Here is a 27,910-nt window from a genome sequence, read left to right as displayed (position 1 = left end):
GCGTCGATCTTTCACGTTTGGAGTGGATCCTACGGGGAATCACGAAGAACACGCGGAAGCACAAAGGGAAAACACGGGGAAAACGAGAGAGAATCACTCAACCAACAAGGAATCGATCACACAAGTGCTAGATCACCACACACATAAGAGATCCACAAGATCCAAAGTCAACAAAGGTAAGGATACAAAGGAACCGTTCTTCTCCGCGAGGAGGCCTTGATGTTCTTCCCTAGAAGGGGTCTTGAATCCGCTTGGGGGATCTTCTCCGAAGAGGTCGTGATCTCCGAGGAGAAGTATCCAAGTGGATGAGCAAAGGCTCTCACACAAATATGAGCTAATCCAATGCTAAGTCTCAAAGGGAGGAGGAGGAGTCCTATTTATAGGCTAAGGGGCGAAGGGGTACATGGGCTCAGCCCAACACGCGCGCGCAGGCGCTGGCCGGATGATCCGGAGGTGGAGCCGGATGATCCGGGCTGGTCCGGATGGTCCGGGTGGAGGCCCGGATGAGCTGGATGCCCGGCTGGTGGCGGCGCAGGGCCGGATGTCCGGCTGGTGGTCCGGACGTCCGGGCAGGGTCCGGATGATCCGGGACTGGGTCCGGATGATCCGGCTTCAGGTGTGAGCTTCGGGTGTCTTTGGGGTGAGTTAGCCGGATCGTCCGGGCCGGGGTCCGGATCGTCCGGGCTCTGTCCGGATCGTCGGGCCGCCGTCCGGATCGTCCGGCCATCCTGGGCCTTGGTGCTTTTCCTCTCCGTCTTCATGCATGTCTTCCGTTTCCGGTTCTCCTTGCTTCCTAGCTTCTTCACGGTTAACTCCTTGGTACCTGAGTATGCATAGCGTTTCCGTTTGAGGTAGTAACCATGTCTCATGTGAATCGAAAGGGAATTGTGAGAGGAGTGATGTCACCTCGGTTTCAAGAGCTCTTGCACGTGCTCGAGTCATAGGTCCTTGTGGGGTTGGATGTGTTGATGTAGAGTCCATGGGGATGATGGAAGGATGCTCCGCATCATATCCCCTCCCTTCGAAAGGATCCGACCTCGGATCAAGATCTTCATCACCATGGAAACGGTTGTCGTAGATGGACTTGTAGTTGGACGAAGTTGAAGACATGGCGCAATCCAAGTAGTCCAAGGTGTCGCCGGAGTGATAGACATGCAAAAAGAGCAAACACAAGCAACACTCGGAAATACAATGGTTAGCGCACACAGTGTCCATCATGTAAGAATGAGTCCGTGTGGCAAGATTGGTCGTGACAAAGCGCATGAAGCTTATCAAGATGATCTAGAATGAGATGCAAATCATTAATGGGAGGAAATGCAATCATTGTGCACACAAATGTGTTGTAAATATGATCAATGCAACCACGGTGCAAAATGATGTCATAGTGAGACGGTTTATCAATAGCATGAATATGGCAATGGATGCTCAACATGTGTATGTTATCATGCAATTGATGGTGGGCAATATGATCATGATGTATGAATATGCCATCAAGGAAGATCACAACAAATTTGCTAAGAAAGTGAACAAGCTCATATATCATGGATGACATGGGAATACAAGATGCAACAAGGCAATCATAATGTGAGTCAATCGATGCATGAGGTGCAAACTTGTGGTAAGTATGATATGTCCATCGAGCTTGACATGTATGAGCACAATCAACAAATATGAAGGTGGTAGTGTACCCAAGCTCGATGTCGAGGCATGAGTGGAGTGCTGAAGGTGCATCCCATAAGTTCGAGCGCTCCTCAATGTGAAGGTCCATGTAGCCAATCTCCAATGTCGCTCCTCCGTTCACGAGATGTATCATGTAGACAACAAGAAGGAAACAACAATGAAAGAGTGACCCATCCAATATGCGTACTTGAGGATGGCTCAAAGGGAAGGAGGTCACCTTTAGGAGTTTCTCAAGGATATGGAGTCGCGCATCTTGTATGCCTTCACATAACCAATATGTCTTGTGGTGGTACCGCCTTGTAAATCCTTCAAAATGAAAGAACATGACAAACACTTGGAAAAACGAATGAGGTTAGCGAAATGGCAAAACAAATCATTCGTGTGGTAAGATACCCAACAAATGTATGTATCATGCTCATCATAAGAAATGACAAGGGAGTATTGCATAGTATGGAGGCATATGATACGAGAACAACCAAATGCAACAGGCTCAATCAAACAAGCATGCATCACAAGTAAGGTGTCAAAGTCTCCAAGATCAATAAGCATAGGATGGTTGCACTCAATACAAGTGGATATGAAAGAGGCAAGTAATGGACACAAGAGACAATGATCAAGATATATCATGTGAGAGGCATGAGCATATATGTCATCAACCCAAGAAAGCAAATAATAGTGGAACATGGGTGATGCAACATAGCAAGCAATCATAGCGATCAAGTCAAGCAAGCTAGTAGTGCGAAGATGCAACATACTAGAAGGAATCATGGCAAGCATGTAATGTGTGCAAATAGTGGGCATGAATAATTCACATGTCATAGCACAAGCATGAAAGCAAGGTATGAGTAAAATATCATCAATGTATTGGCGAGAGACCATATGTAAATAGCAATGTGGCATCATGACTCTCCCAACACAACAAGCATCAATAGTATGGGGCACATGATAAACATGGCAATAGCAACAAGGATCTCCACCAAGCATGCAAATACACATAGAAGTAGCATAATGATGAAACATGGGTAGATGCAAGCAAGGGTCACAATTGCATGGCAAAGGCATAGAAGCAAGGATAACATGCAAAGTGAACACAATAGTATGGGCATAAGGTGACAAGTGGTAAATAGCCCATAGCCGTATGAGAGCCAAGTAAAAGAGATGCGCGTAGTCGATGCGCGAAGAGAACGGTGGTAAGCATAGTCCACGGGATCCCAAAGCATCGTTGCTCTTAAGAGCTCGTTTCGTCAACTCTTGGGATTGAGAGGTTGACGAGTATACATGAGTACCTACACAAAACAAAGACAAAGGAAAAATTGTGTGTGCGTGGTATATGTACACATCATCCATCATGATGCGCACGTGCATGTGTTTGTTAGCATAAAATAGCCAATGCTCAAATAAATGAGATGCGTGATATAGAAACATGTCATCCATCATGAGAGGTTTGTTATGATGTGTGTCATAATGGAGACTCAAAGGATGTAATGCATCATGAGGTATTTCTAGAGCATTGTTATTCATGGAATGCATATGGTGTACACTATCATGGGAATCATGCAAAGTATGAAATGCATCAAGATCTCCTAATATGTATGAGGAGACTATGGGGGTCTCCTCATGAGCATGATTAGCAACATCACATGGAGAATATTGACAACATCCAAAACAATGCATATTCGGAACAATGTGATCATGGCATGTCATAGTAGATGAATTGCACAAATCATGTAAAGGAAGCATGGCAATATCATCGCATGAAAAACAAAAGCCAATGACCATCATCTCGTCATCTATGCCATAAGTGCAAATGGGATTGATTTTAATGGGGCATGCATAGTTACTATGTTGAGATTGTAGGGATGCAATATGGGAGATCTCACTCATAGCATATGACAAGTTCAATGGATTGTCAAACATGAAGTGACCAATAGAATTTTCACATGATATCCTATGAAGCATAGCATCACAACTAGGCAACTCAACATGCTCATCATCATATTCATCATAAATAGGTAAGTCAAGGCATGAAGAAGTCTCACTAGCATGAAGCATGGCAATAGGTGGATCAACATCATGCAAGCAATCATTGTCAAGAGAGTCCATTAGTGGGACAAGAGAAGTACCATCACCTATGTTACCTTTGGAGTGTCGCTCATGTGTTGTAGGTGAGGTGTTGAAGATCGTCTCGTTGTCATCTTCATCTTGATGGAACCATGTGGGGGGTGCATCATCGTCCACCATGGCCATCGGTTTCTCCATTGGAGGGATGGACTCGTCGAGGATAGGCGTGTCGTCATGTAGGAGACTTAGCACCAAAGAAGAAAACACACTAGGAGTAGAGGTTAAGTCGTTAGAAATCATAGTGGCCTCACATGCCGTGTCAACTACCTCACTCTCTAAGTGTTGTGGCTCAATCACTCCCTCAAGGATGCTCTCACTCATATGGCTGGTGGAGTCACTCAAATGGCGCTCAACCTCACATAGGATGTGTGGCATGCTCTCATGTGTGGGGCTAGTGGTGGTCACACTCATCCTCTCATAGGAAATGCTCTCAATGTCACGTATGGTGGAGTCACTCATGTCACTCATGGGGTGGTGGCTCTCCTCACATGGCACTTGAGGCATCTCGACATATGTGGGTGTCGGAGAGATGTTGGTGCAAATGTCTCCATGCTCAACTCCTATCGCCGTGGTCGAAGGGGATGGCCCTTGCTCGACCGTCTTGTCGCCGTCTTGGTGTGGGAGGCCCATATGATGTGGCACCTCGTAGCTCGTCTCCATGACCGAAGGGAGTTTCCCATGCTCGGTCATCTTCCTTGGGGGGCTTCCGAAGATGGAAGTGTCACCCTCGCTCGTAGGTGGTCGCCTTGGACTTGATGAAGTCGATGTAGGCGTACTCGTGGGAAGTAGGCGAAGATGCCGTACGTCCAAAGGCGAAGATGCCTTGAGAACACTTGGCGAAGATGCCGAAGTGGTTGATGTAGCCATAGCGCCGTCTTGGTGGTGGTCATCTCGCGGTCTTCTTTTGTGCTCTTGAAGCTTGGACTTGGCGTGAAGTAGGGCTTGTTGGGACTTGTGCACTTGCGCTTGTGGAGCATCTTCATGATGATGATGTCGTTGTCGTGCTTGAGCTCCTAGGAGATGTCGTTCGTTGTTGTCGTGCACATGTTGCTTGGAGTGACTTGCCGTTCATGACGATGTTGATCACGAACGTGATGGTGGTCGCCATGTAGATGTGGACGAGGACGATTTGCACTTGCATCTTTTTCGCGCTCCGAAGACTTGTGGCTTGACCGTCGTCGTCTTGAGGATGATGAAGTGGAAGAAGACTTGATCAAGGCCCGAATCTCTTCCATCCTCGCATCTTGCTCCTCCTTTTGTGCGGCAAGCTTGTTGTCGATGTAGTCCCTTTTCCTTGCTTCGGAGTGGAAAATGTCGATGGAGATGTTCTCAATGCGCTCTTGCAATCTTGATTGTGCGCCTTGCATTTGTCGTTGTAGTCCGAAGATGGACCTTTTGGTGATGTAGTTGTTCACGCCGTCGTTGTTGTCGTAGTCCGGAGAGGAAATGCCTTGCCTATCCATCACAAGACTCGAGCAAATATGAGTGGGAGAAAGAGAAGAACTTATACCAATGTACCTTGACCGATGTTGATAATGAATCAAGTTCACTCAAATGCGGACAATGAAATAGCACTATTGGTACCAATTCTTGTCGGTTCTCACACCTACACAAGTAAAGCTTATAGTGGAGCTCGGTGAGGATAGTGGCACAAAAATTTGATGCAAAATGTTAGCAAGAGTCAATAATGTTGAAAGAGATTCACAAATTCGCAAGTGAAACAAATGGACCAATAGCAATGAAAGGTACACGGCAACTCACACACGGATAGATAAATGGGGTCGTGCAACCAAGGAATGAGCACAAAATGTGGAATCCACGGAAAACGCTCATGTTGCACAACTCAAGAGAGACGCTAGCACGATTGCTCAAAAGGCGGATACGACACTTGTGCACAACCTATAAGATGCAAAATGGATATTCTTCTATCCCAAGTATGCTATGTATGTATGGTTCCCGGTGTTTCTCTCAAGATGATCCAAGATGATCGGATATGACAATCTTAAATGCAATGTGGTATGATGCTATGGCACTTGCTTACAAGCTTCTTTGCTCTCTCTCTTTTGCTTAAAAGCTTTATTTCTATTTTTTTTTCTATGGCCACTTTTGCACAATGCACAAACCAAGATAGCAATTGTGTATATGCGGGAACAAACTTGCGACACAAGGGATGATATGGTAGCAAGATGATACCAATATGATATGGTATATATGCAATGGAAGGTGTAGACCAATGATCACTAATGTGCACAAGTAACGTTGCCGGCAATACTCAAATGGCTAGTCTCGATAGGCAAGTAACGCAAAATGGGCTAGGGGTTAACAATGCAATGGCAAGGGGAATATACAATGGAAGGATACCACGATACCAAGATGATATGGAGGTTACCGTCCTTGGCGATGATGAGTGGCGGTGTTCTTGATGTAGAAACCAAGATGATGGAGTCTCGTCCCTAAGTAGCCGAAACACCTTAGGAAACGGAAAAACCGCGAACTCAAAATCTCAAACGTCAAATGTCAAAATGGTGGTAGCGGAAAGCGGTGGTGGTGTTGCACTAGGCAATGCGGAAGTGGAATGATGGGCTATACACGAGTCGGAGTTGAAGTTGCCGTCCCTAAGTAGCCGAAACACCTTAGGAGACACAAGCCACAACTCAAACAAAATTGGGTTAAGTTGGGGTGGAATTGTATGGTGGGCAAGGTTATGCGGAAGTGGTGGTGGTGGTTGATGAAGAATCAAATTGTCCCTAAGTAGCTGAAACACCTTAGGAGACTCGAATCACTACTCAAGCAACCACTAATGCTATGGGGAACAAAATGGGTTAGGTTGCGGAAGTGGTGGTGGTAATGCGGATGATGTGGTGGTGGCCCTAGGCAAAGATGCCAAAGTTCCAAAAATTTGATGGAGTCAAATGGTGTTGGTGGTATTTTTGTTGGATGGGGGATGTCAATAGCTTCAAAACGAGCTAAAGAACGTAAAAAACGGACTCCGGATGAATTAGTTATGACCAAAACAAATTTTAGCCGAGTCAGTTTCAGGGTTAACCGGACATCCGGGAGGAGGTCCAGCTCATCCGGGCTATGTCCGGATGATCCGGGAGGACATCCGGATGATCCGGGTTCGTCAGCTCCGGTTCGTGAATTCGGGCGCGTGGGTTATCCGGACGTCCGGGAGAGGGTCCAGCTGATCCGGGAGGTGTCCGGATGATCCGGGAGAAGGTCCGGATGATCCGAGCAGGTCAAACTGCTCGGGATTTCCTCTCGGGGACGAATTTTTGGGCGGAATTTGGGGATTTGGGGGTCAAAATTGACGAGATTTCGTGGATGGAAGGTGGGGAAACTTAGGGAAATGCTAGATCCACTTGAAACCAAGCAAATCCATGGATCAAAATCAACAAAACATCATCAAACCAACAAATCACAAAAAAATTTGGGGGCTATTTTTGGTGGGGATTTTCGGATTTAGGACGAAATCAAGCAAAATCAAGCTAGAAAACACGGGGTAGGGGCTCCAAAAACGTGATCAACCTGGCTCTGATACCATATGATGTAGGGTGGAACCCTATAGCGTCGATCTTTCACGTTTGGAGTGGATCCTACGGGGAATCACGAAGAACACATGGAAGCACAAAGGGAAAACACGGGGAAAACGAGAGAGAATCACTCAACCAACAAGGAATCGATCACACAAGTGCTAGATCACCACACACATAAGAGATCCACAAGATCCAAAGTCAACAAAGGTAAGGATACAAAGGAACCGTTCTTCTCCGCGAGGAGGCCTTGAAGTTCTTCCCTAGAAGGGGTCTTGAATCCGCTTGGGGGATCTTCTCCGAAGAGGTCGTGATCTCCGAGGAGAAGTATCCAAGTGGATGAGCAAAGGCTCTCACACAAATATGAGCTAATCCAATGCTAAGTCTCAAAGGGAGGAGGAGGAGTCCTATTTATAGGCTAAGGGGCGAAGGGGTACATGGGCTCAGCCCAACACGCGCGCGCAGGCGCTGGCCGGATGATCCGGAGGTGGAGCCGGATGATCCGGGCTGGTCCGGATGGTCCGGGTGGAGGCCCGGATGAGCTGGATGCCCGGCTAGTGGCGGCGCAGGGCCGGATGTCCGGCTGGTGGTCCGGACGTCCGGGCAGGGTCCGGATGATCCAGGACTGGGTCCGGATGATCCGGCTTCAGGTGTGAGCTTCGGGTGTCTTCGGGGTGAGTTAGCCGGATCGTCCGGGCCGGGGTCCGGATCGTCCAGGCTCTGTCCGGATCGTCCGGGCCGCCGTCCGGATCGTCCGGCCATCCTGGGCCTTGGTGCTTTTCCTCTCCGTCTTCATGCATGTCTTCCGTTTCCGGTTCTCCTTGCTTCCTAGCTTCTTCACGGTTAACTCCTTGGTACCTGAGTATGCATAGCGTTTCCGTTTGAGGTAGTAACCATGTCTCATGTGAATCGAAAGAGAATTGTGAGAGGAGTGATGTCACCCCGGTTTCAAGAGCTCTTGCACGTGCTTGAGTCATAGGTCCTTGTGGGGTTGGATGTGTTGATGTAGAGTCCATGGGGATGATGGAAGGATGCTCCGCATCACAAAAGTTCTGATATCTGCATCAGAATTGCATTGAAGAAGACAACTCCTTGCTCTATCAATTAATGCATATTTGCAGCACTCCACAAAGGCTTGGAGCAGACAACAATGTGACAGAGGTTGATGTTTTTATTCTCTCTTAAGAAGTGTATGCCTGACTGATCCCCTTCTTTTGAAGGAAGCCAGGCCACAGTAGATATATCAGCATTCTTTCCAGCAACATTGCTACATCGGTGGCACCCAAAGTTGTGTCAACTTGTATATCATACTAATTGGCTAGTATCTTGATTCTTGACCAATATATTGATAGCTTGGTGGTGATTCAGCTGAAGCTGGGTAGGCATCACCCTGGTCAATAATTTTAAGTCCGGGTTTGCAGAGCTGATGTCTTCAGTCATTTTGAGATAATTGCTACTTGCCTACCCGCCAAATACTCTAATCTTGGTCATTGTCAGGGTCACCAGGGCGCCACCACAAATATGATAGAACCATGATAACATCGGTAAGTATCTAAGTTTGAGTTTACAGCATCTATAAAATTAGAACTGATGTGCAGATGTGCATACGAAGTTAAAGAAATAAGAAAAATGAATACAATTGGATAGGTTTCAGTTTAGTTGGAATGTACAGATCAAAGGAGATAGAAGAAGAAAAATTACATTGACGCAATGAATATAGACGAGCATCTGAAAGGAGTCATCACAAAGACAATTAAGGATGTCAGAATTCTTGACCTCCCATTTTCCAAAGCATTTTACAAGCTTATCCTAGGACAGGTATTTTGGACCTTACATTCTTGAAATATGTTGAACCGGTATGGGCCCTAGCCCATCTTGATCTGTCTCTTGGGCCCAAGCCCATGAGAGGTGCTGACCTAGAAGAGGAGCCCCTCTTCCCTTCCTCCTGTATGTGCCGCCACATCTAAGACACACACGACAAAGTCACGGACAGGGTGAGCCCGCGATTCAACATGGTATCAGACCAGGCTATGGAGGCGGCGGCGGCGTAGTTGCTCGCCGGCGAGGTGGCGGGGTCCGGCGGGGCCAGGCGCGACAGAGACGGCTGCGTGCGGGGCTGTGTGCGCGCGCGCGAGGCGGCTGTGCTGTGACGCGGAGGTGTGGGGCCGGCAGGAGAAGAGGCGGAGGAGGATAAAGGAGAGGCAGCGCCTGAGGGTGCGGGAGGAGGAGGAGCTGCTCCCACAGGAGCAGGACAGGCAGGAGGCCCAGGTGGCCAGGTGGAGGAGGACGCTAGGAGGAGAGGCGGCTGGCGGGGGTGATCCTGTGCAGGCTGCTAGAGTGCTCAATCTGAAACAGGAAGAGCTTGGGCTGGACTGCTGGAGTGTGCTGCTGCTACTGCTCCTACTCTCCAAGGGTTGTTGACTCTGCAGCTTGCTCGTGAGGGGCTGTGAGCTGCTGCTGTTGGTGCTGCTGAACAGAAGAGGAACTGCAGCTGCTGTTGCCGCCTTGTGTTGTTCCTGGAAGCTTGCTGAGCTGCTGGTGCTTGTGCGGCTGGTTCTTGGTGTTGCGGCAGAGGAAGAAAGAAGTGCAGCCTGCTGGACTGCTCATTCTGGAACAGGAAGAAGCTGGGCTGGACCGCTTGTGTGCTTTACAGAGATTTTTTTTTCTCTGTGGACTTGCTGTTGTGAACTTGGTGTTGTGGTGGTGGTGCTGCTTGGGAAAGAAGACTCTCTGAGGCTGAGTTTTGCTGTTGCTGCTTATCCTGTCAAACGATGGCTGAACCAACTGGTCTTGCCGAGGCTTTGGAGAAGCTCGCTAAGATCCTCGCGGAGTCCAACTCTGGGGCCATCGTTCCTCGACAGGAAGTGGCTCAAAAGCTTGAAATGTTGCCCCTGGACATGAAGCTAGAGGGGGCAACAAATTATTTGAGCTGGTCCAGGAGGGCTTTGTGGGCTGTGGAGCAGAAGGAGCTTGATGGATATTTGTTGGGCACCGTTGTAGAACCAGGGGACAAGTGTAGTGCAGAGGGCAAGAGGTGGAAGGTCATCCACTCTGTACTTATGGTGTGGTTGTTGAACTCTGTGGTGCCCTCCATTGGACGCTCTGTGGAGGGGCTATCCTCACCTGCTGAGATATGGAAGATTCTGTCCACTCAATACTCTGGCAAGGGCAATGTCATGCTCATTGCTCAGATTGAGGACAAGATTAGGTTGCTGCGCCAGGATGATGGCATGTCAGTGATGACATACGTGGCAGAACTGCAGGCTCTGTGGGCTGACCAGGATAACTGTGATCCCCTGGAACTCTATGACGCGGCTTCAATCGAGTCAGGGCATAAGTGGATGGCACGCAGGCGTGTGCTGAAATTTTTAGCTGGCCTCAAAGGTTGCTTTGATGGCAGGAAGGCTTCCTTGTTGCACCAACCTAGTCTGCCTACCATTCCCGAGGCTATTGCAGCGATGACTCAAGAGGAGGTGCGTCTATCCCTTGAGCATGCAGACGTGAAGGTTGTGCCAGCTTCGACATTTGCAGTCACTGAGCGCATGGAGTGGGGAGATCCCACCAAATGTCATATCTGTGGGGAGGTAGGTCACTGGAAGAGAGAATGTCCAACTCGTGGCAGAGGCAGGGGATATAACAGAGGGGGAACAGGCAGAGGTAGAAGTGCTAGAGGCAGAGGTGGATACTCAGAGACCTCATGGGGCCAGGCTTCTAGAGGCAGAGGTGGCTACTCAGGACACTCAGGGGGTCAGAGGGCTCACATGGCCGTTGCAGGAGACACTGGGACGTCCAAAGGCAAAGATGTAGATGATGTTGTCTATGGAGACTTTGCTCACTGGGCCTCCACTGATGAAGGTAATCCGGAAAGAGCATCTCTTGCTACTAATGAGAGTGCTCCAGAGTGGGTTCTTGACTCTGGAGCATCTAAGCATGTTGCTAGTAACTCCTGTGTGTTCGAGTCTTACACTAAGCATCCTCCCTCTCACACGGGCACTATACAAACGGCTGATGGCACAAAACAACCAGTCATAGGGGTTGGTACAGTCAAGTGTACTCCGACCATTTCCCTATCGTCAGTTTTACATGTGCCAGCCTTTCCTGTCAATTTGGTCTCTTTCAGTGCACTCATTGATCAAATGGACTGTCGTGTGATCCTTGACAAGTTTGGTTGCTTGATTCAGGTGCGACAGACGAGCCAGACGGTTGGGACTGGCACCAGGCGTAGGGGGCTCTGGTACATGGACCAGGAGGTGCAGCCGGACTTGGTGTGTGCTGCGACCATGGAGGATAAGGAGAAGCAGGCGATGATCCATCACTGTAGGATGGGGCATGTATCTTTTGATAAGATGAGTAGAATATTTCCGGATGTTATGTGTGGAATAGGCAAAGGCAAGCTGACATGTGATGCTTGTGAATATGCAAAACACACACGGGCCTCATATGTGAGTAAGGGGCTCAGGAGCATATCTCCTTTTATGCCTATTCATTCGGATGTATGGACTAGCCCAGTGGTGTCAATGAATGGGAAGAAGTATTTTGCTACCTTTATTGACTGCTATTCTCGCATGACTTGGATTTACTTGATGCGTCACAAGGATGAGGTGTTTAGCTGTTTTCAAAACTTCCATGCTCTTGTAAAGAACCAGTTTCAGGTACAGGTCAAGGTGCTCAGGACGGACAATGGAACGGAGTATGTGAACAACATTTTTGGGGCTTTCATGGCTGACCATGGGATTCTTCATCAAACTTCATGTCCGGACACCCCCCCTCAGAATGGAGTGGCCGAACGAAAGAATCGTCATGTTCTTGAGGTTGCTCGGTCGTTGATGTTTACCATGAATGTGCCTAAGTTCTTGTGGGATGATGCAGTTATGACAGCCACATACTTGATCAACCGGACACCTTCCAGGATACTTGGCATGAAATCTCCGTCTGAGTTGCTCGTTGGAGATAATAAGTTTGTTGTTCCGCCAAAGTTGTTTGGCAGTACCTGCTTTGTTCGTGATCACCGACCATCTGTTGGCAAGCTTGATCCTCGGGCAGTGAAGTGTGTCTTTTTGGGATACTCGTCTAGTCAGCAGGGGTATAAATGTTGGTGTCCCTCTGAAAAACGCAGGTTTGTAAGTATGGACGTTACGTTCAGGGAGTCTGAGCCATTCTATGGTGAGCCGACTGATCTCAGTCTGCTATTTGCAGAGCTTGACCACCTACACCCTGTGCATGATGGTCAAGAGGGGGAGAAGGATGTGTCTCATACTCACGGGGATTCTGTGGACATTAACGCTGATAATGATGTGCAGGCTCAAGTTCAACCAATAGTGGGTACAATTCCGGTTAGTACCATCACTGATGATGATGTGCAGGCTCATGTCGAGCCAACTGTTGATACACTTAAGATTGGTGCTCTCCAGGTTCCTGTTCGGGATCGATGGCAGACGAATACCCTGGTGTACTCTCGACGGCAACCACAAGTGCAGGGGGAGCAGCAAGGCAGGGAGGCAAGAGTGCAGGGGGAGCAGCAAGGCAGTGAGGCAAGCTCATCTGACACAGTGGAGCTGCCCATTGCGTTGCGAAAACCTACACGTGAAGCGGCAAGGAAGGGTGAGGTAGCAAGGAAGGCTCTGCCAAAGGATGATGCTTGTGATGACCTTGATATTGGCAATTTTGTGTCTTACAAGGCTTTGTCACCTTCATATAAGGCGTTTGTTGCCTCTCTGCAAACTGTGTCTATCCCTAAGGATTGGAAGGCTGCAAAGCAAGATCCGAAGTGGCGTGAATCGATGATAGAGGAGTTAGAAGCATTGAAAAAAAACAAGACATGGGTGCTAACCACATTGCCGGCAGGAAAGAAAGCAGTGAGTTGCAAGTGGATTTTTACTGTGAAGCAGAATCCTGAGGGCAAGGTGGAACGGTATAAGGCTAGATTGGTCGCCAGAGGATATAGTCAAACTTATGGAATTGACTATGATGAGACATTTGCTCCAGTTGCAAAGATGAACACAGTACGGGTATTGGTCTCGTGTGCTGCAAACTTTGGGTGGAAATTGCACCAGTTAGATGTCAAGAATGCCTTCTTACATGGTGACTTGAAAGAAGAGGTATACATGGAGATACCGCCTGGTTTTGGCACAGAACAGACTACGGGGAAGGTATGCAGGCTGAAGAAATCCTTGTATGGTCTGAAGCAATCGCCGAGGGCATGGTTTGATAGGTTCAGACGAGCTGTTTGGAATATGGGGTATGGCCAATGTAATGGTGATCACACGGTGTTCTATAGACACATTGATAAGAAGATCACCATTGTTGCAGTGTATGTTGATGATATCATCATCACCGGAGATGATGAGGAGGAAATAAAGAGAGTGAAGGGGTGTCTGAGCAAGGAGTTTGAGGTAAAAGACTTGGGAAATCTAAAGTACTTCCTTGGCATAGAAGTGGCTCGGACAGAGAAGGGAATATCTTTGTGCCAACGAAAATACACCTTGGATCTTTTGAGTGACATGGGCATGATGGGATGTCGTGCAGCCCCTACTCCAATTGAACAAAATCATCAAATAACAGCACAATCAGGTGAGCTAGTGAATAAGGAAGATTATCAGAAGCTGGTTGGAAGGTTATTGTACTTGTGTCATACCAGGCCTGACATTACGTATGCCGTGGGGGTGGTGAGCAGATACATGCATGAACCAAGGAGTGGGCATCTTAATATTGTTCACAGAATCCTGAGATACTTGAAGGGGACTCCGGGTAAAGGGTTGTGGTTTGCGAAGAGTGGACATCTTGAGGTGGATGGCTATAGTGACTCTGATTGGGCTAGCTGTCAAGATGATAGACGATCAACTTCAGGCTACTGTGTGTTTGTGGGAGGAAATTTGGTGTCATGGAGAAGCAAGAAACAGACTGTTGTGTCTAGATCAACAGCAGAAGCTGAATATAGAGCATTATCTCAAGGGTTGTGTGATATGCTCTGGGTGAAGCACCTACTATGCGAGTTGAAACTTTTGAGGAAGGGACCCTTAAGAGTGTGGTGTGACAATCAGTCAGCTATAGCCATTGCTAATAACCCAGTTCAACATGATAAGACGAAGCATGTGGAAATTGATCGCTTCTTCATTAAAGAGAAACTTGATGCTGGGATCATCAGCCTTACTTATGTCAGCTCTGGGCAGCAGTTTGCAGATTGCTTGACAAAGGGACTGGGAACAAAGGACTGTAACTTGGCGTGTGACAAGATGGGGATGATAGATATCTACCACCCATCTTGAGGGGGAGTGTTGAACCGGTATGGGCCCTAGCCCATCTTGATCTGTCTCTTGGGCCCAAGCCCATGAGAGGTGCTGACCTAGAAGAGGAGCCCCTCTTCCCTTCCTCCTGTATGTGCCGCCACATCTAAGACACACACGACAAAGTCACGGACAGGGTGAGCCCGCGATTCAACAAAATACTACGCTTTCTTACTTTTGTTAGTCGATCTAATAAGCTTTTCTTTATTAGGAGCTTAATATATATGATATCAGTTCATTTGATCCTGAGCTGGCCACAACCCTTATGGAGTTGAAAGCACTTGTCAAAAGAGATACTTAGAATCATCTTCAAGGGGGGATACCAGAGCACATCTGATTTGTGTTAACGAGGTTGTAAAATTGAGGATCTTGCTATTGACTTTGTTGTCCCAGTATATCCAGAATATGTGCTTTCTTCAGAGGGTACCTCAGATAATGTAACTGATTTGACTCTGCACTCTCAGTTGCTGGCTTATCAGCAGATTAAAGTATTCTCTAAATTACTCATGTTATTTTCAGGTAACTGGCGAGAGTTTGGAAGAATATGTTTATTTGTTGTCGACACTACGGTTAAAAGTGGAATCTCAAGACAACTGGAGGCTTTTAAGTCAGGATTCAGTCAGTATGCTGTATCATGGTGCTGCTCTCGTCTTTTATAGTACTTGGGTAACTTGGGACAGCTTTTCAGTTACACTATCTGAAAGAAGCTTTAGAATTATGGCTAGGTTGGCCCCAGTTCACAAAATGGGGAGCGTGAGTAGGATGTATTGTTACTTAGAAGCTATCAGGGCTCCACATTTTGTAGTTTATACAAGTTCTACTCCCTTTGACAAAGTATTAGGTTGCTTTTTCCTACTAGCATTTTATCTTTAGACGAACTTGGCAGTAATGCTTTAATTAGACAATGCAAAAACCTTTCCTTATTTTTTTAACCCTGTGTATTTCTTAAACAATCTTAATCCAATATGTATAAACTTATACTTGTTTCTGATAGTAATGACTCCCTCTGTCCTTTTATTACATCTGTCCGTTCAGGTGTATTTAGATGTTAGGTTGCTTTCTGTACTTTGCTCTGTAACTCATGAGCCTTACATGGGCCCTATAGGGTGACATGCACTCGATGTTCATTGCTCATTTATATATTTCACTCTTCTCTGGTGTTGTCTCTTACTGCCCGCACAGTCGAAAAATCATTTTGTTGTTGTCCACTGACACTGGGTATTGCAGGTATTTTTACTAAGCACACTTCAGGTATTCTCGGAGGATGAGCTGGAGAGATGACTCTGCGGAGAACAAGATAATTGGGATGTATGTGCTTGTCTTTTGTTGGAAGTTGTTGATTTTTTTTTGTAACCATTCAATTTTCGTTACTGACCCCTTGCTTCTGATAATTTTGTGGAACTTGCGGATCACATAAAATTTGATCATGGCTACGCATCCCCTGCAGTCCTGCAATCATTCTCTCTGATGATGACCTGCCGAGTGTGATGATTTGTGCTAACTATCTCAAGTGACCTGCCTACTGCACCAAGGTCTGAACTCACTGCCCTTCTGTAAATTGAGCATCATAGTAGATTAACTTACATCTATTCTTCTTGCCCTTTTTATTAATTTAAGATAGGTTCTGTAATGTCTTGACGTAACAGTGAGCTAAAAAAGCTATGGACTATGAAGTATGAACCACCAATGTCTCAACTCAGGCACGTCCAAGTCAGTCGTAATTGGCATTCTGAACATGCTATTCGGGCATGATGATTTGCAGTAGTTAGTTCCAGTTATTGCATGTTTGTATTTCCTGAAACGTTACCTCTGTTCTGATGAGGTTATCTCCCACCGGGTAGGCCCACGGCGATATATTATCCAGCTAAGGCCCATGGAGGCCGAAGCTCATGATCTTTACAGCCCAAGGCAATGCTAGTAACAGGGGGGTTTATCAGTCGGTGTGGGCACCCGCAAGGAGGATTCCATCAGTCGGATTAATCGAGGACACGATATGAAAGAACCGAAACTGGCAGATCTCAAGGTAGGGGATCCTAAGCTGGGCGTATAAACGATGGTCACGCGCCCGGCGAGAGCTGGCAATTTCCCAGTCGATCTCTTTATGGCCGGATCTCCGCGGTAGGTGGCTGCCATCCTAAGTGGCAGGGGCAATAACCACCGAGCGCAGACGGGGCCTCGTCACAGGACTGGCGGGCAGGGCACGCCCCTCCGGCGTAGGGGCAGCAGTTTCCCCAACCGGCGCATGGCAGACTGAAGGGGGTGGCTACACAGCTTCAAGACGGCATGAAGGAGGAGGAGCGGGGTCAGGGGAACTTGCCAGCTGCGCGCACCACACCCTCCTTCAATGCCACACATGGCAAGATCCGCCTGGAGACCTGGTCAATGAAGTTGCTTACAATGGTCTCCACTTTTGGATCATGCAAGGCGACGCACGGAAGCACCCACCCAGACACCACATCGACGAAGGTGGGGGCGGTGGCGGTGAATGTGGTAGGTGAGGTAGGCGAGGGCGCCCGTGTGGGAGCGCAAGCTATCCTCTTGGTGCCTCTGTTTTGCACTTTTAGAATAGGGATCTGCTAGAGATGCTCTTACATGTCAACAGAAACCCTTCGGCGCTAGTACTAAGAGCATCTCCACTAGCATGTCTAAATTTGGTTGTCTAAATTTTCATATACACATTGGTCTAAAAAGATTCTTTGATATACACAATCAGTTTTTCAGCAGATTGTCTATATTCTCTCATAACTGCCAATTCAACTATCAGTTGATCAGCTACAGTTCAACCATCATATGGTAGCAGCAAACAAATCAGTAGCACCAATCACAAATCATTCCGCTGAACTGGTTAGAAATTTATCGTAGTTCATCTTCGTGCTAGCTAAGTTCCCTTGTAGTTTATGATTGCCAGCAACAATTCAGTTATAATACTGTATTTGAGAAGTAATTGTACTGTAATCCTTTCTACTTGATAAACAACTTCGGTATTTACTTTATATATCTTGGAAGTTGAACTACTGGACATGGTCCGGCTACATCTCTGTTATGGGGCAGGTATCTTGTTGCAGTGTCGGCTTGACAATTCTTCTCCAGGGGATTCATCAAAGGAGCAAGGAGAGCAGAGATTAGGTTAGTAGGACTTATCTTGAGGTGAAACTCTTAAAAGAACAGGGAGTTTGGTACTACTACTATTGTTAACATTTGAACGCATTCCCTAATAAAGGGAAAACAACCAGCTAAAAATGTATGCACAGGAATTCATGCGCTACTCCCTCCGTTTCTAAATATAAGTCCTTTTAGAGATTTCAATATGGATTACATATGGATGTATATAGACATATTCTAGAGCACATATTCGCGGACGTGAATTTTTGGGACATGATGGCAAGCGCTGCCGTAATCCTGGCCATCTGCATGGGCATCAAGATTACTAATTAATATAGGTAGTTTTTCAATACGGTGAGTGATATTCAATAATGAGCAAGAATACACTGATGTATACGTGCCAGGAGTGGGCCAAGAAGCTTTAAATTCGTATGTATACAACTTTGTCTGGTAGTCCATTGCTGGTAGGCATTTAAACATGTCTCTGTCTCTAACCTGCACGTCTTGAATGTCACTTAACAAGTGTGGCCTGCCGTTTTTGTTGTGGGTTGTTTTTGCCCAAGTTCATTTTGTGTGTGTATAACGTAGCTGTACTGTTATATCAATTCATCAGAGACATGCATTCATGTTAATGCTGCAGTATTACACATGCGTTGACAAAGTTGATTCATGTAGGCTGTCATTTTTTTCTTTGAGAACCCATCTAGGCTATCATTTGCTATCCATACAACATGCACTCGCTCATATTGTTTTTTCCTGTTTGACAATGTGAGGACAGAACACTAGCTTCATATGTTCAGCAGCTTCTTCACCCTCAACATGTGACCGTTGTCCAGGTCTTGAATGCCATCAATTTAGATGTATGGGGACACGTTCAATTAATAGTGCAGTTGGATTCGGCCAGGCATTAATCGTGCATGATAAGGATGTATTAATGTTCCCTCCTGAGTGTGGCCGGCACGTATGGCTTAGAGGGCACACATGTTTTGCTTATAACTTGTGGCAGAATTTAAAATTTTACAATGCATAAACAGTAAATCACACGGCACTATCATCGATATTATAATTAATAACTTGCATGCAAATATTCATTTAGGCGCTTAGAACATTAGCACTCAACAGAATCAAGAATGGCAAACTGCTAGAGCTAGCATTAGCTTTTTTTTTTGCCCTAGATACATCTGCACAGTTGACTCTACGACATGAACCTCAACTTATATTGATTATTGGGAGTAGAGGGACCTCATTGCCATGGGTGTCACTGCAGAACCTTTTTTTTTGCGGGGCGTCGCTGGAGAAGCTAAGGAGCTGCTCCGCTCCAGGACATTGATGAACACACGAACGACATTAGGACATGACCATAGAATAATGGTGTTGGAGGAGCTGATGGAGATAAAATACTGATGCTACGACGTAGAGGATTGAGAAAAAAAAGGATGAGGAATATGAAGTGCAGTATTGCTACGACTCTACATCTACATTTTTTTGGAAAAGAAGCTCTGTATGTTCATGGATGAGTTCTAACTAGCTATGCACGCATGAACCGAATGCATGAACTGGAGAAGGAGGATGAGCAGAATGCATGAACTGGAGGAGGAGGATGAGTAAGAGAGAAGCTGCTGGATGGAGAAAGGATGGGAGAAAATACACAAGGTGGTGCAGGCTGTCGATTAACTCCTCTAAAACAATAATGTGGGATCAGTACAATTATTGTGTGATGGGGTATGCATACTTATTGTGTGGTGGGGCATTCACACTTATTGACGTGTCATACATTGACTATGCAACATTGATATACAATGCCAAGAAATCAATATACATGGCTTGTTGTACAAATACTGCACTGATCTACGTGCAGCGAATGGATGAGATACCATCCTCGCGTGGCCGCATGTCCACCCGTGATTTATCGACATATTCGCCCCATTTTGCTTCTTATGTAAACCGTACAGACTTCTCTAGAAGGTCTTATATTTTTAGGAACAAAGGGAGTAGATGATTGCTCGTAATCTGTAATCTGTCGGCGGGAAGGAAGCGAGTTATATGTTGCTGTGTCGAGAGCTTGAGACGCAAGTTTTGTTCGAGTCAGCACAAGTTCCTGCAAGCTATGCTGGTTTGAGAGGTCTGACCGGAATGCAATGTTTATCGGGCACAGAAGGCCGGTCTGCTGGCGTAGCTTTCAGCTTCCTTCCCCTCTACTTCTCGTGTTGACGTCTCCTTTGCCTTCTATCCGGTGCATTTGACAATTCCGTACTAGTACAAGACGCGACCATGAGCAGTCTGCGAATCGCTTTGCGACTTGTTTAACCATTTGGTTGACTCGGCAATCTGCCCTGGCATCGATGGTGATAGTTGTCAGGATCGTTATCCGTCCGTCAACATTGCTTTATGCTCGGAGAGAAGTACGCGTCCTTCACTTCTTCGGTTAAGCGCGCAGTTGCATTTCTGGTTATATGCTTATATGCTGACTGAAGCTTTGTTTATGTAGTTTGGCAGCTACGCTCCATTTCACAAATGATTGCCTAACCGCTTGCTTCCGCCACCCGCGATCGGCGGCACGATCGCCGTCCAGTATTCCCCTCAACGGCCACACCGACCATACCTCGAAATCCCTCTCTCCCCGTTCTGCGCCAGCAACGATCCTGCAGCCCCCAGCCCCAACAGTCCAGTCTCACTCGCTCCGGCAATCGATGTTGCGGCGAGCCGCCTCATCGCTGGTTCACACCCGTTGAGACTCCAAGGCGCCGTGGCGTCGCTGGCTCCCACTTGTTGATGGCTCGCGCTCGCCATCGAATCTGCGGCATCCGTGTCTCGTGCTCGGCGCTCTGTTGTTCTCCCTATTAATATGGATTTGTGCTACAGAAATTTTTAGTTGCCTGAGGATTAGCGAATGTGTAAATTGAACAGAATCTGCTGAAAATCTAACAACACAAGAATCAGTGTTTTGCATTCTTGTAGTTTTGCATCTAGTATTCTAGTGAATCACATACACAATGGGACATATTCACATACCCTTTCCCAGAATACATGTTCTTGTTATCCTAAATCTACTAAACCAATTAAATATGTGGGCTTAAACCTAAAATATGGCTTCAAACAAAACCAAAAAACAAAATAGAAAATACTACTACTAGTATTTACAGTATCTTTTAGAGATGTGCTTCACTCAGCAACCTCTTGAATGATACTCAGAGCGCGCTTCAGCTTCATCTTCAGCCGCGACCGCGCCGCCACGGCGGCCATCTTCTCTTGGCTCTTCGGCGACACCGCAAACTCCCCGAGCGTCCGCTCGTTAAGCTTCTCGTTCAGCAGAACGTCTTCGCCGTCTTCCACCTCCTCGCGCACCGGCATGACGCGCACCTTCTTCCTCCCGCCGCTGCGGCGCCCGCGCCTCTGCTGCGGCTTCTTGGCCGCGATCGCCGAGCTCGCGCGTGTTAGACTGTATTTCCATGTGTATATTGTAACGTTGTATACCACCTCATTATATATATATGTGATAGGCCACCCCTAGAGGGTTGTGCCGGTTCCCCCAAAGCCTATTGTCTTACATGGTATCACGCTAGGTTACGTCCGCTTCCGCCTAAAAACCCTAAACCGCCGCCGCCGCCGCCGCCGCCGCGCCCGCCGCCGCCGTCGCCCGACTGCTATGACGTCCGCCGCTGCGTCCGGCTCCACCGCCACCGGTTTTCTGCCGGCCTCCCTCGCGGCACTTCTCTCGAGGCCGCTGGATGCCGCCTCCCTTCAGGCGCCGATCGGGACACGGAGCGTCGGCTCCCTCTTCGCGCTTCCGCCGGCTGCTACTTCGCCCGGGCAGGCGCTTGTGGCCCACACCACCGCCGCCCCGTCAACCGCGGTTGTCGCACCCTCGGCCACTGCGCCGCTGGTGGCGGAGGACGTCGCGCTGGCAGGCTTCGCGGCGTCAACCGCGGCCATCGCGCCCTCTGTCACCGCGCCGGCTGCCCCTCCGACTGTCTCCACGGTGTTCTCACCTCAGCCGGTCTCCTCGATGGGATCGCAGCCGCCGCCGCCGTTTCACTTCGGCCATCTCATCACCATCAAGTTGTCGTCGGACAATTACATCTTCTGGCGCGCGCAGGTTCTTCCGCTTCTTGGGAGTCACTACCTGCTTGGCTATGTCGACGGCTCTCTCCCTTGCCCTCCTGCGCTGGTTGATAGCGTGCATGGTCCGGTCTATAATCCGGCTCACCGTGTCTGGACAGGGCAGGATCAGGCGAACCTCTCCTCCATCCAGGGGTCGCTCTCTCCGGCCGTTGCTGGGCTTGTTGTCTTCGCCAAGACATCCCACGAGGCATGGACTATTCTTGAGCGCTTGTTTGCGGCACAGTCGCAGGCTCGTGTATCTGGGCTCCGTCGCCAACTTGGGGAGTGTCAGAAGCTTGACTCCACCGCCATTGAGTTCTACAACAAAGTCAAGAGTCTCGCCGACACGCTGGCCTCCATTGGACAGCCCCTCACCGACTCCGAGTTCAACTCGTTTATTGTCAATGGTCTTGATGAGGAGTATGACGCCCTAGTTGAGATTATCAATGAGAGGGGCAACTCCACGCCCATGCCAGCACACGAGGTCTTTTCACGCCTCCTGCTTACTGAGCAACGAGTCGAGACGCGCCGATCCAGGGGCAACGGCGCCCTCTCGGCAAACGCCGCCACCAAGGGTGGTCGCTCCTCTGCTTCATCCAGGGCTCCTTCGGGGCAGTCACCACCACCCGCCTCGGCCCCTCCTCCTACTGCGACGCTACCAGGGGCTGGCGGTCCATGTGTGTGCCAGCTTTGTGGTCGCGATGGGCACTGGGCCTCGAAGTGTCACAAGCGCTTCCAGCGGGGTTTTCTTGGTCTTGGCAATGACGGGAAGGATACACGCAACTTTGCTCGTCAGGTCGCCATGGCTGATCGTCCGCCGCCGCAGAAGCCACAGGGACACACTCAGTCCTACTCCATTGATCCCCACTGGTACATGGACTCTGGGGCGACAGAGCACCTGACCAGTGAGATGGGGAAGCTTCACACTCGTGAACCCTACCATGGCTCCGACAAGATCCACACCGCCAATGGAGCAGGTATGCACATCTCTCATATTGGTCAAGCATCACTTCTCACTAGACATGCCAATAGGAGTCTTCAACTTCGCAATGTTCTTCGAGTTCCATCTGTGACACGTAATCTTCTTTCAGTTCCTAAACTCACTCGTGATAATAATGTGCTTTGTGAATTTCATCCTTTTGATCTTTTATTAAGGATCGGGGCACGAGGGACATTCTTCTTAGTGGGCGGCTCTGCCAAGGTCTCTATCGTCTGGAGCATCCTGGCGTCGCTCGCGTCTTCACTGGAGTTCGGGTATCTCCGTCACAGTGGCATGCTCGTCTTGGTCACCCGGCCACACCTATTGTCCGGCATGTTTTGTGTCGTCATGAGCTTCCTAGTGTGTCTAGTAATAAAGATGTAGCAGTGTGTGATGCTTGTCAGCAGGGGAAGAGTCATCAACTTCCTTTTTCGGAGTCCAGTCGTGAGGTGAAACATCCTTTAGAACTTGTGTTTTCAGATGTATGGGGTCCTGCTCAGACTTCTGTTAGTGGTCATAATTATTATATCAATTTTGTTGATGCTTACAGCCGCTTTACCTGGCTTTATCTTATCAAACGTAAATCTGATGTGTTTGACATTTTTGTTCAGTTCCAAAAACATGTTGAACGCCTTCTCAAGCACAAAATTGTTCATGTTCAGTCGGACTGGGGTGGCGAGTATCGCAACCTCAACTCCTTCTTTCAGTCGCTTGGGATCACTCACCGTTTAGCATGTCCACATACACATCAGCAGAATGGTTCAGTAGAACGTAAGCATCGTCACATTGTTGAAGCTGGTCTGACTCTTTTGGCCCATGCATCTGTTCCGTTTCGTTTTTGGAGTGATGCTTTCACCACTGCATGTTTTCTCATCAATCGTACTCCCACTCGTGTTTTGAATATGAAGACTCCCATTGAAGTTCTCCTTAATGAACAACCGGATTACACCTTTCTCAAGGTGTTTGGGTGTGCTTGCTGGCCCCATCTCCGTCCATATAACAAGCGTAAGCTCGAGTTTCGTTCCAAGAAGTGTGTTTTTCTTGGTTATAGCTCTCTTCATAAAGGATACAAATGTCTTCATGTTCCCACTAATCGTGTCTACATCTCTCGGGATGTTGTGTTTGATGAGCATGTTTTTCCCTTTGCCAAACTCCCTGTGTCCACTACCGAGCCACCTGTCATGCATTCATCCTCTGTTGCTTCTGACCAATTTGATGATGTTGCATATTCTCCTCTATTGTTGCCTAACCATGGTGCAGGCACTAGTCGTGGGGCTCGTTTGGAGATTCTGGAAGTGCCGTCTTCCTCTTCGTCGCCATCGCCTTCATCCTCGGCACCTTCTGTTGTGCATGAGGAGCACATGGCGCCCCTGCATGGCCTCGGTTTCCGTGCTCATGCACGGCCGATCGACGTACTGGCCCGGTTGCCTCTGGCTTCTGGGCTGCCTTCGCCATCGTCGCGCCCTGCAACCCCGCCGACTGGGCCGGCCTCCTCGGTCCCCGTCTCGCCCAGGGCGTCGGGGCAGTCATCACCAGGCCTGGCCTCGCCCGCCCCTGCCTCGCCCAGGGTGTTTGGGCCCTTCTCACCAGGGCCGGCCTCGCCTGCTCTCGCCTCGCCAAGGCCGTCTGGGCCGGTATCACCGGAGCTGGCCTCGCCCACCCTCGGTTCGCCCATGGCCTCTGAGCCCCTGTCGTCGGGCCAGTCTTTGCCATGCAGCCCGGAGTCGTCTGTCCCGAGCTCGCCTGAGGTGATTCCTGCATCTCCGGCGACCGTCACGTCTCCGTCACCTTCGCCTCCGCCGGCTCCTGCTGCTGCTCTACATCCACATACGCGCAGTCGGAGTGGCATTTTTCAGCCTAAGCAACGTCACAATGGCACAGTTGCTTGGTTAGCGGCGTGCATGTTGCTCTCGCAGATCCATCCTCTGAGCCACACACGTATCAAGCTGCTATACGCATTCCTCATTGGAGAGAGGCCATGGAGCAGGAGTATCAAGCGCTTCTTCGCAATCAGACATGGACTCTTGTTCCTCCACAATCACGGGTAAATGTCATTGATTCCAAATGGATTTTCAAAGTGAAGAGGTATTCTGATGGGTCCATTGAGCGCTATAAGGCTCGTCTAGTTGCTCGTGGTTTTCGACAGCGTTTTGGACTTGACTATGAAGACACCTTCAGTCCAGTGGTCAAGCCTACTACCATCAGACTTCTTCTCTCTCTGGCTGTTACTCGAGGTTGGTTTCTTCGTCAGCTTGATGTTCAAAATGCTTTTCTTCATGGTGTCTTGGCGGAGGAGGTTTACATGCGCCAGCCTCCGGGTTTCTCTGATCCGGATCGCCCTGATCATCTCTGTCGTCTGTCCAAGGCAATTTATGGTCTGAAGCAGGCTCCTCGTGCTTGGCATGCTCGTCTTGCAATGGCTCTTCGTGCTCATGGTTTTGCATCATCAACTGCTGACTCCTCATTGTTTCTTCTTCAAAGGCCTGAGGTTACTATGTACTTGTTGGTCTATGTAGATGATATCATTTTGGTTAGCTCCTCTCAGTCGGCTGCTACTGCGCTTGTTCGCTCACTTGGTGCTGATTTTGCGGTCAAGGACCTTGGGAAGCTTCATTACTTTCTTGGTGTGGAGGTTACTTCTCGTGCTGCTGGTCTTGTTATGACGCAGAAGAAGTACTCTCTGGATTTGTTGCAGTGAGCTGGGATGCTTAAGTGCAAACCGACGACTACACCCATGTCTACCACTGATAAGCTCAATGCTGTTGATGGTGTGGTTCTTTCTTCTTCTGATGCGACCGAGTACCGGAGTATTGTTGGTGGGCTCCAGTACTTGACGATCACGCGACCAGACATTTCCTATGCTGTTAACCGAGTCTGCCAGTATCTGCAGTCACCCCGTGACACTCATTGGTCTGCTGTTAAGCGGATTTTGCGCTATATTCGTTTCACGGTGGCTCATGGTTTGCATATTCGGCCGTCTGACTCTGGTTGTCTTTCAGCATATTCTGATGCAGACTGGGCTGGCAATCCGGATGACAGGCGATCCACGGGGGGTTATGCTGTCTTCTTTGGCTCTAACCTGATTGCCTGGAGTGCTCGGAAACAGGCTACTGTCTCGCGTAGCAGTACTGAGGCTGAGTATAAGGCTGTGGCCAATGCCACATCAGAGATTATTTGGGTACAGTCCTTGCTTCAGGAGTTAAGTATACCCCAATCACAGCCTCCTGTTCTTTGGTGTGATAACATCGGTGCTACATACCTTTCTGCAAATCCGGTATTCCATGCCCGAACGAAACTCATTGAAGTTGACTATCACTTTGTGCGTGAACGTGTCTCTCAGAAGCAACTACAGATCAAGTTTATTTCTTTCAAGGATCAACTTGCTGACATCTTCACCAAGCCATTGCCTTTGCCACAGTTTGAGACTTGCAGGCGCAATCTTACCCTTCTAGATTCATTAGAAAGTGGCTAAGATTGAGGAAGGGTGTTAGACTGCATTTTCATGTGTATATTGTAACGTTGTATACCACCTCATTATATATATATGTGATAGGCCACCCTTAGAGGGTTGTGCCGGTTCCCCCAAAGCCTATTGTCTTACAGCGCGCACCGCAAGCGAGGCCATCTCGGCGCTGGACAGCGGCCGCCCGAGCAACGCCGCCGGGAGCACGAAGTATATCTGCCCCGGCCGGTACCTCCCCGGATGCCAGCGCCGGAGGGCTCTGCTCGAAGTAGAACGCGTCGGAGTTGCACACGAAGAAGGACGCGGCGCTCCCGCTGAGGACGTCGGAGACGGTGACGCGTGGGCTGGCCGGGAGCTCCTTCAGCGAGCCGTCCGCGGCAACGACCCTGACAGGCGCCGGCTGGTGTGGCTGCTGCGAGAGGCTGCCTCCGTGGTTGGAAAAGCAGGAAAGCTTCGCTCCCATGGAATCTTTGCGTGTGCACAAGTGTTGAGAATAGTTTTTGAAGTTCGTTGGTGCGGAGAGATTAAAGGATGGAGGCGTATATGTAGAGGTTATGTGCTGAGATCAGGGAAGTGACAAGAAAAGGGAGACAGGACTTATCACTTCGATCCTTTGCTTCTTGTCCAATTGTGTAAGTGCACATGCACTGCTTGGAAATTCCCTCCTTTTCTTTTTTAGGGAAAACTGAGAATTTATTCCCTGGTATAATAGGATTACAGTCACTAAGAAACTCTGAAATACAATACTCCCTCTGCCCCGAAATACTTATCGGAGGAATGGATATATCTAGACGTATTTTAGTTCTAAATACATCCATTTGTATGCATTTCTCTGACAAGTATTTTCGGACGGAGAGAATATTATGTTGTTGATCAATTCTCATCAGAATAAACTCTCGGACTTCAAGAAGGTGCTTAATTTCAAAATATTTAAGAAACAGTAACAATAACATTAGCACCTAGTCTTTCAAAAAATAAGTAATATGATACCTAGAAGGAACTGGGTTTCTCCTCAAATAATACAAAGGAAAACATTTCTTCTCCTTTAACTCAAATATAGCGTTTGCTTACACACATATAGTGTAATGAACAAAAGCTTCATTTTCCTACACTTGTCAAGATGTCGACAAACATGTTTGAAGGAGTAACCAACTTTCGGAGCCTTGAGAAATAGGTATGGTAGGTACTTAGTTCACGTCATTTACCAAGACAAATGAAGATATATGCAACACATATGTTAATAGTAAAACACGTTTGCTTTTCTTGACCCGCATGAAGAAAAAATTGTTGGTACAACTAATTCCCGTGCAAAACCCCGAGATTGAGACATGGCGATGTTGTTGGTCGCGACTCACAATGTCTCGGAGAGGCCTCGCCAGGAGCATGCCGGAGATGGGGCCACCGCCAACGAAGGTGTGGTAACAGGTTAACTGGTGTGGGTGGGGGCCCTTCAGATGTGATAGACGCTTGGATTGGACCCCGAGCACGAGACGAGGATGTCATGGCTAGTCGTGGCTTCGCCGACGAGGGCTCAGGCAGATCCTCGTCGAATGTGAGGCGAGGAGAGAGCAAGGGACAACGAGGCAAATAATTGTCAGCTCACCGGGAGGTTGAAGGAAGAAGAGAAGTAGTGCCCTTGAGGATAGTG

The 27,910-nt window shown here is 48.3% G+C and overlaps 1 protein-coding gene, 1 long non-coding RNA gene and 1 pseudogene across 2 annotated transcripts; 2 read left to right on the top strand and 1 right to left on the bottom strand.

The window, feature by feature from the left end:
* The first annotated feature begins 8,588 nt into the window (after positions 1–8,588).
* LOC119323689 lies at positions 8,589–11,882 on the top strand. Its single transcript, XM_037597390.1, has 2 exons — positions 8,589–11,189; positions 11,516–11,882. The coding sequence occupies exons 1-2, from the start codon at positions 10,106–10,108 to the stop codon at positions 11,557–11,559; spliced, it is 1,128 nt and encodes a 375-aa protein (XP_037453287.1). The 5' UTR covers positions 8,589–10,105; the 3' UTR covers positions 11,560–11,882.
* A 2,157-nt stretch (positions 11,883–14,039) lies between these two features.
* Positions 14,040–17,954, top strand: LOC119323690. Its single transcript, XR_005156458.1, has 5 exons — positions 14,040–14,754; positions 14,829–15,054; positions 15,137–15,925; positions 16,065–16,149; positions 17,669–17,954. It is a non-coding gene; the product is annotated as an uncharacterized LOC119323690 (long non-coding RNA).
* Positions 17,955–20,682: 2,728 nt separating this feature from the next.
* LOC119321073 lies at positions 20,683–26,786 on the bottom strand (annotated as a pseudogene).
* Positions 26,787–27,910: the final 1,124 nt, after the last annotated feature.

Source organism: Triticum dicoccoides, chromosome 6B (assembly GCF_002162155.2).
Source record: "Triticum dicoccoides isolate Atlit2015 ecotype Zavitan chromosome 6B, WEW_v2.0, whole genome shotgun sequence".
NCBI lineage: Eukaryota > Viridiplantae > Streptophyta > Magnoliopsida > Poales > Poaceae > Triticum > Triticum dicoccoides.
The sequence above is the reverse complement of the archived record's forward strand: the minus strand, read 5'-3'. Positions and strand labels throughout refer to the sequence as shown.

What these genes read in the sequence shown, in the direction of transcription:
- LOC119323689 (XM_037597390.1), top strand. Translation starts at nt 10,106, where the DNA reads ATGGCTGAACCAACTGGTCTTGCCGAGGCTTTGGAGAAGCTCGCTAAG. An exon ending in CTGGGCCTCCACTGATGAAG is followed by an intron (nt 11,190 to 11,515) that starts GTAATCCGGAAA and finishes TGCTTGATTCAG; the next exon opens with GTGCGACAGACGAGCCAGAC.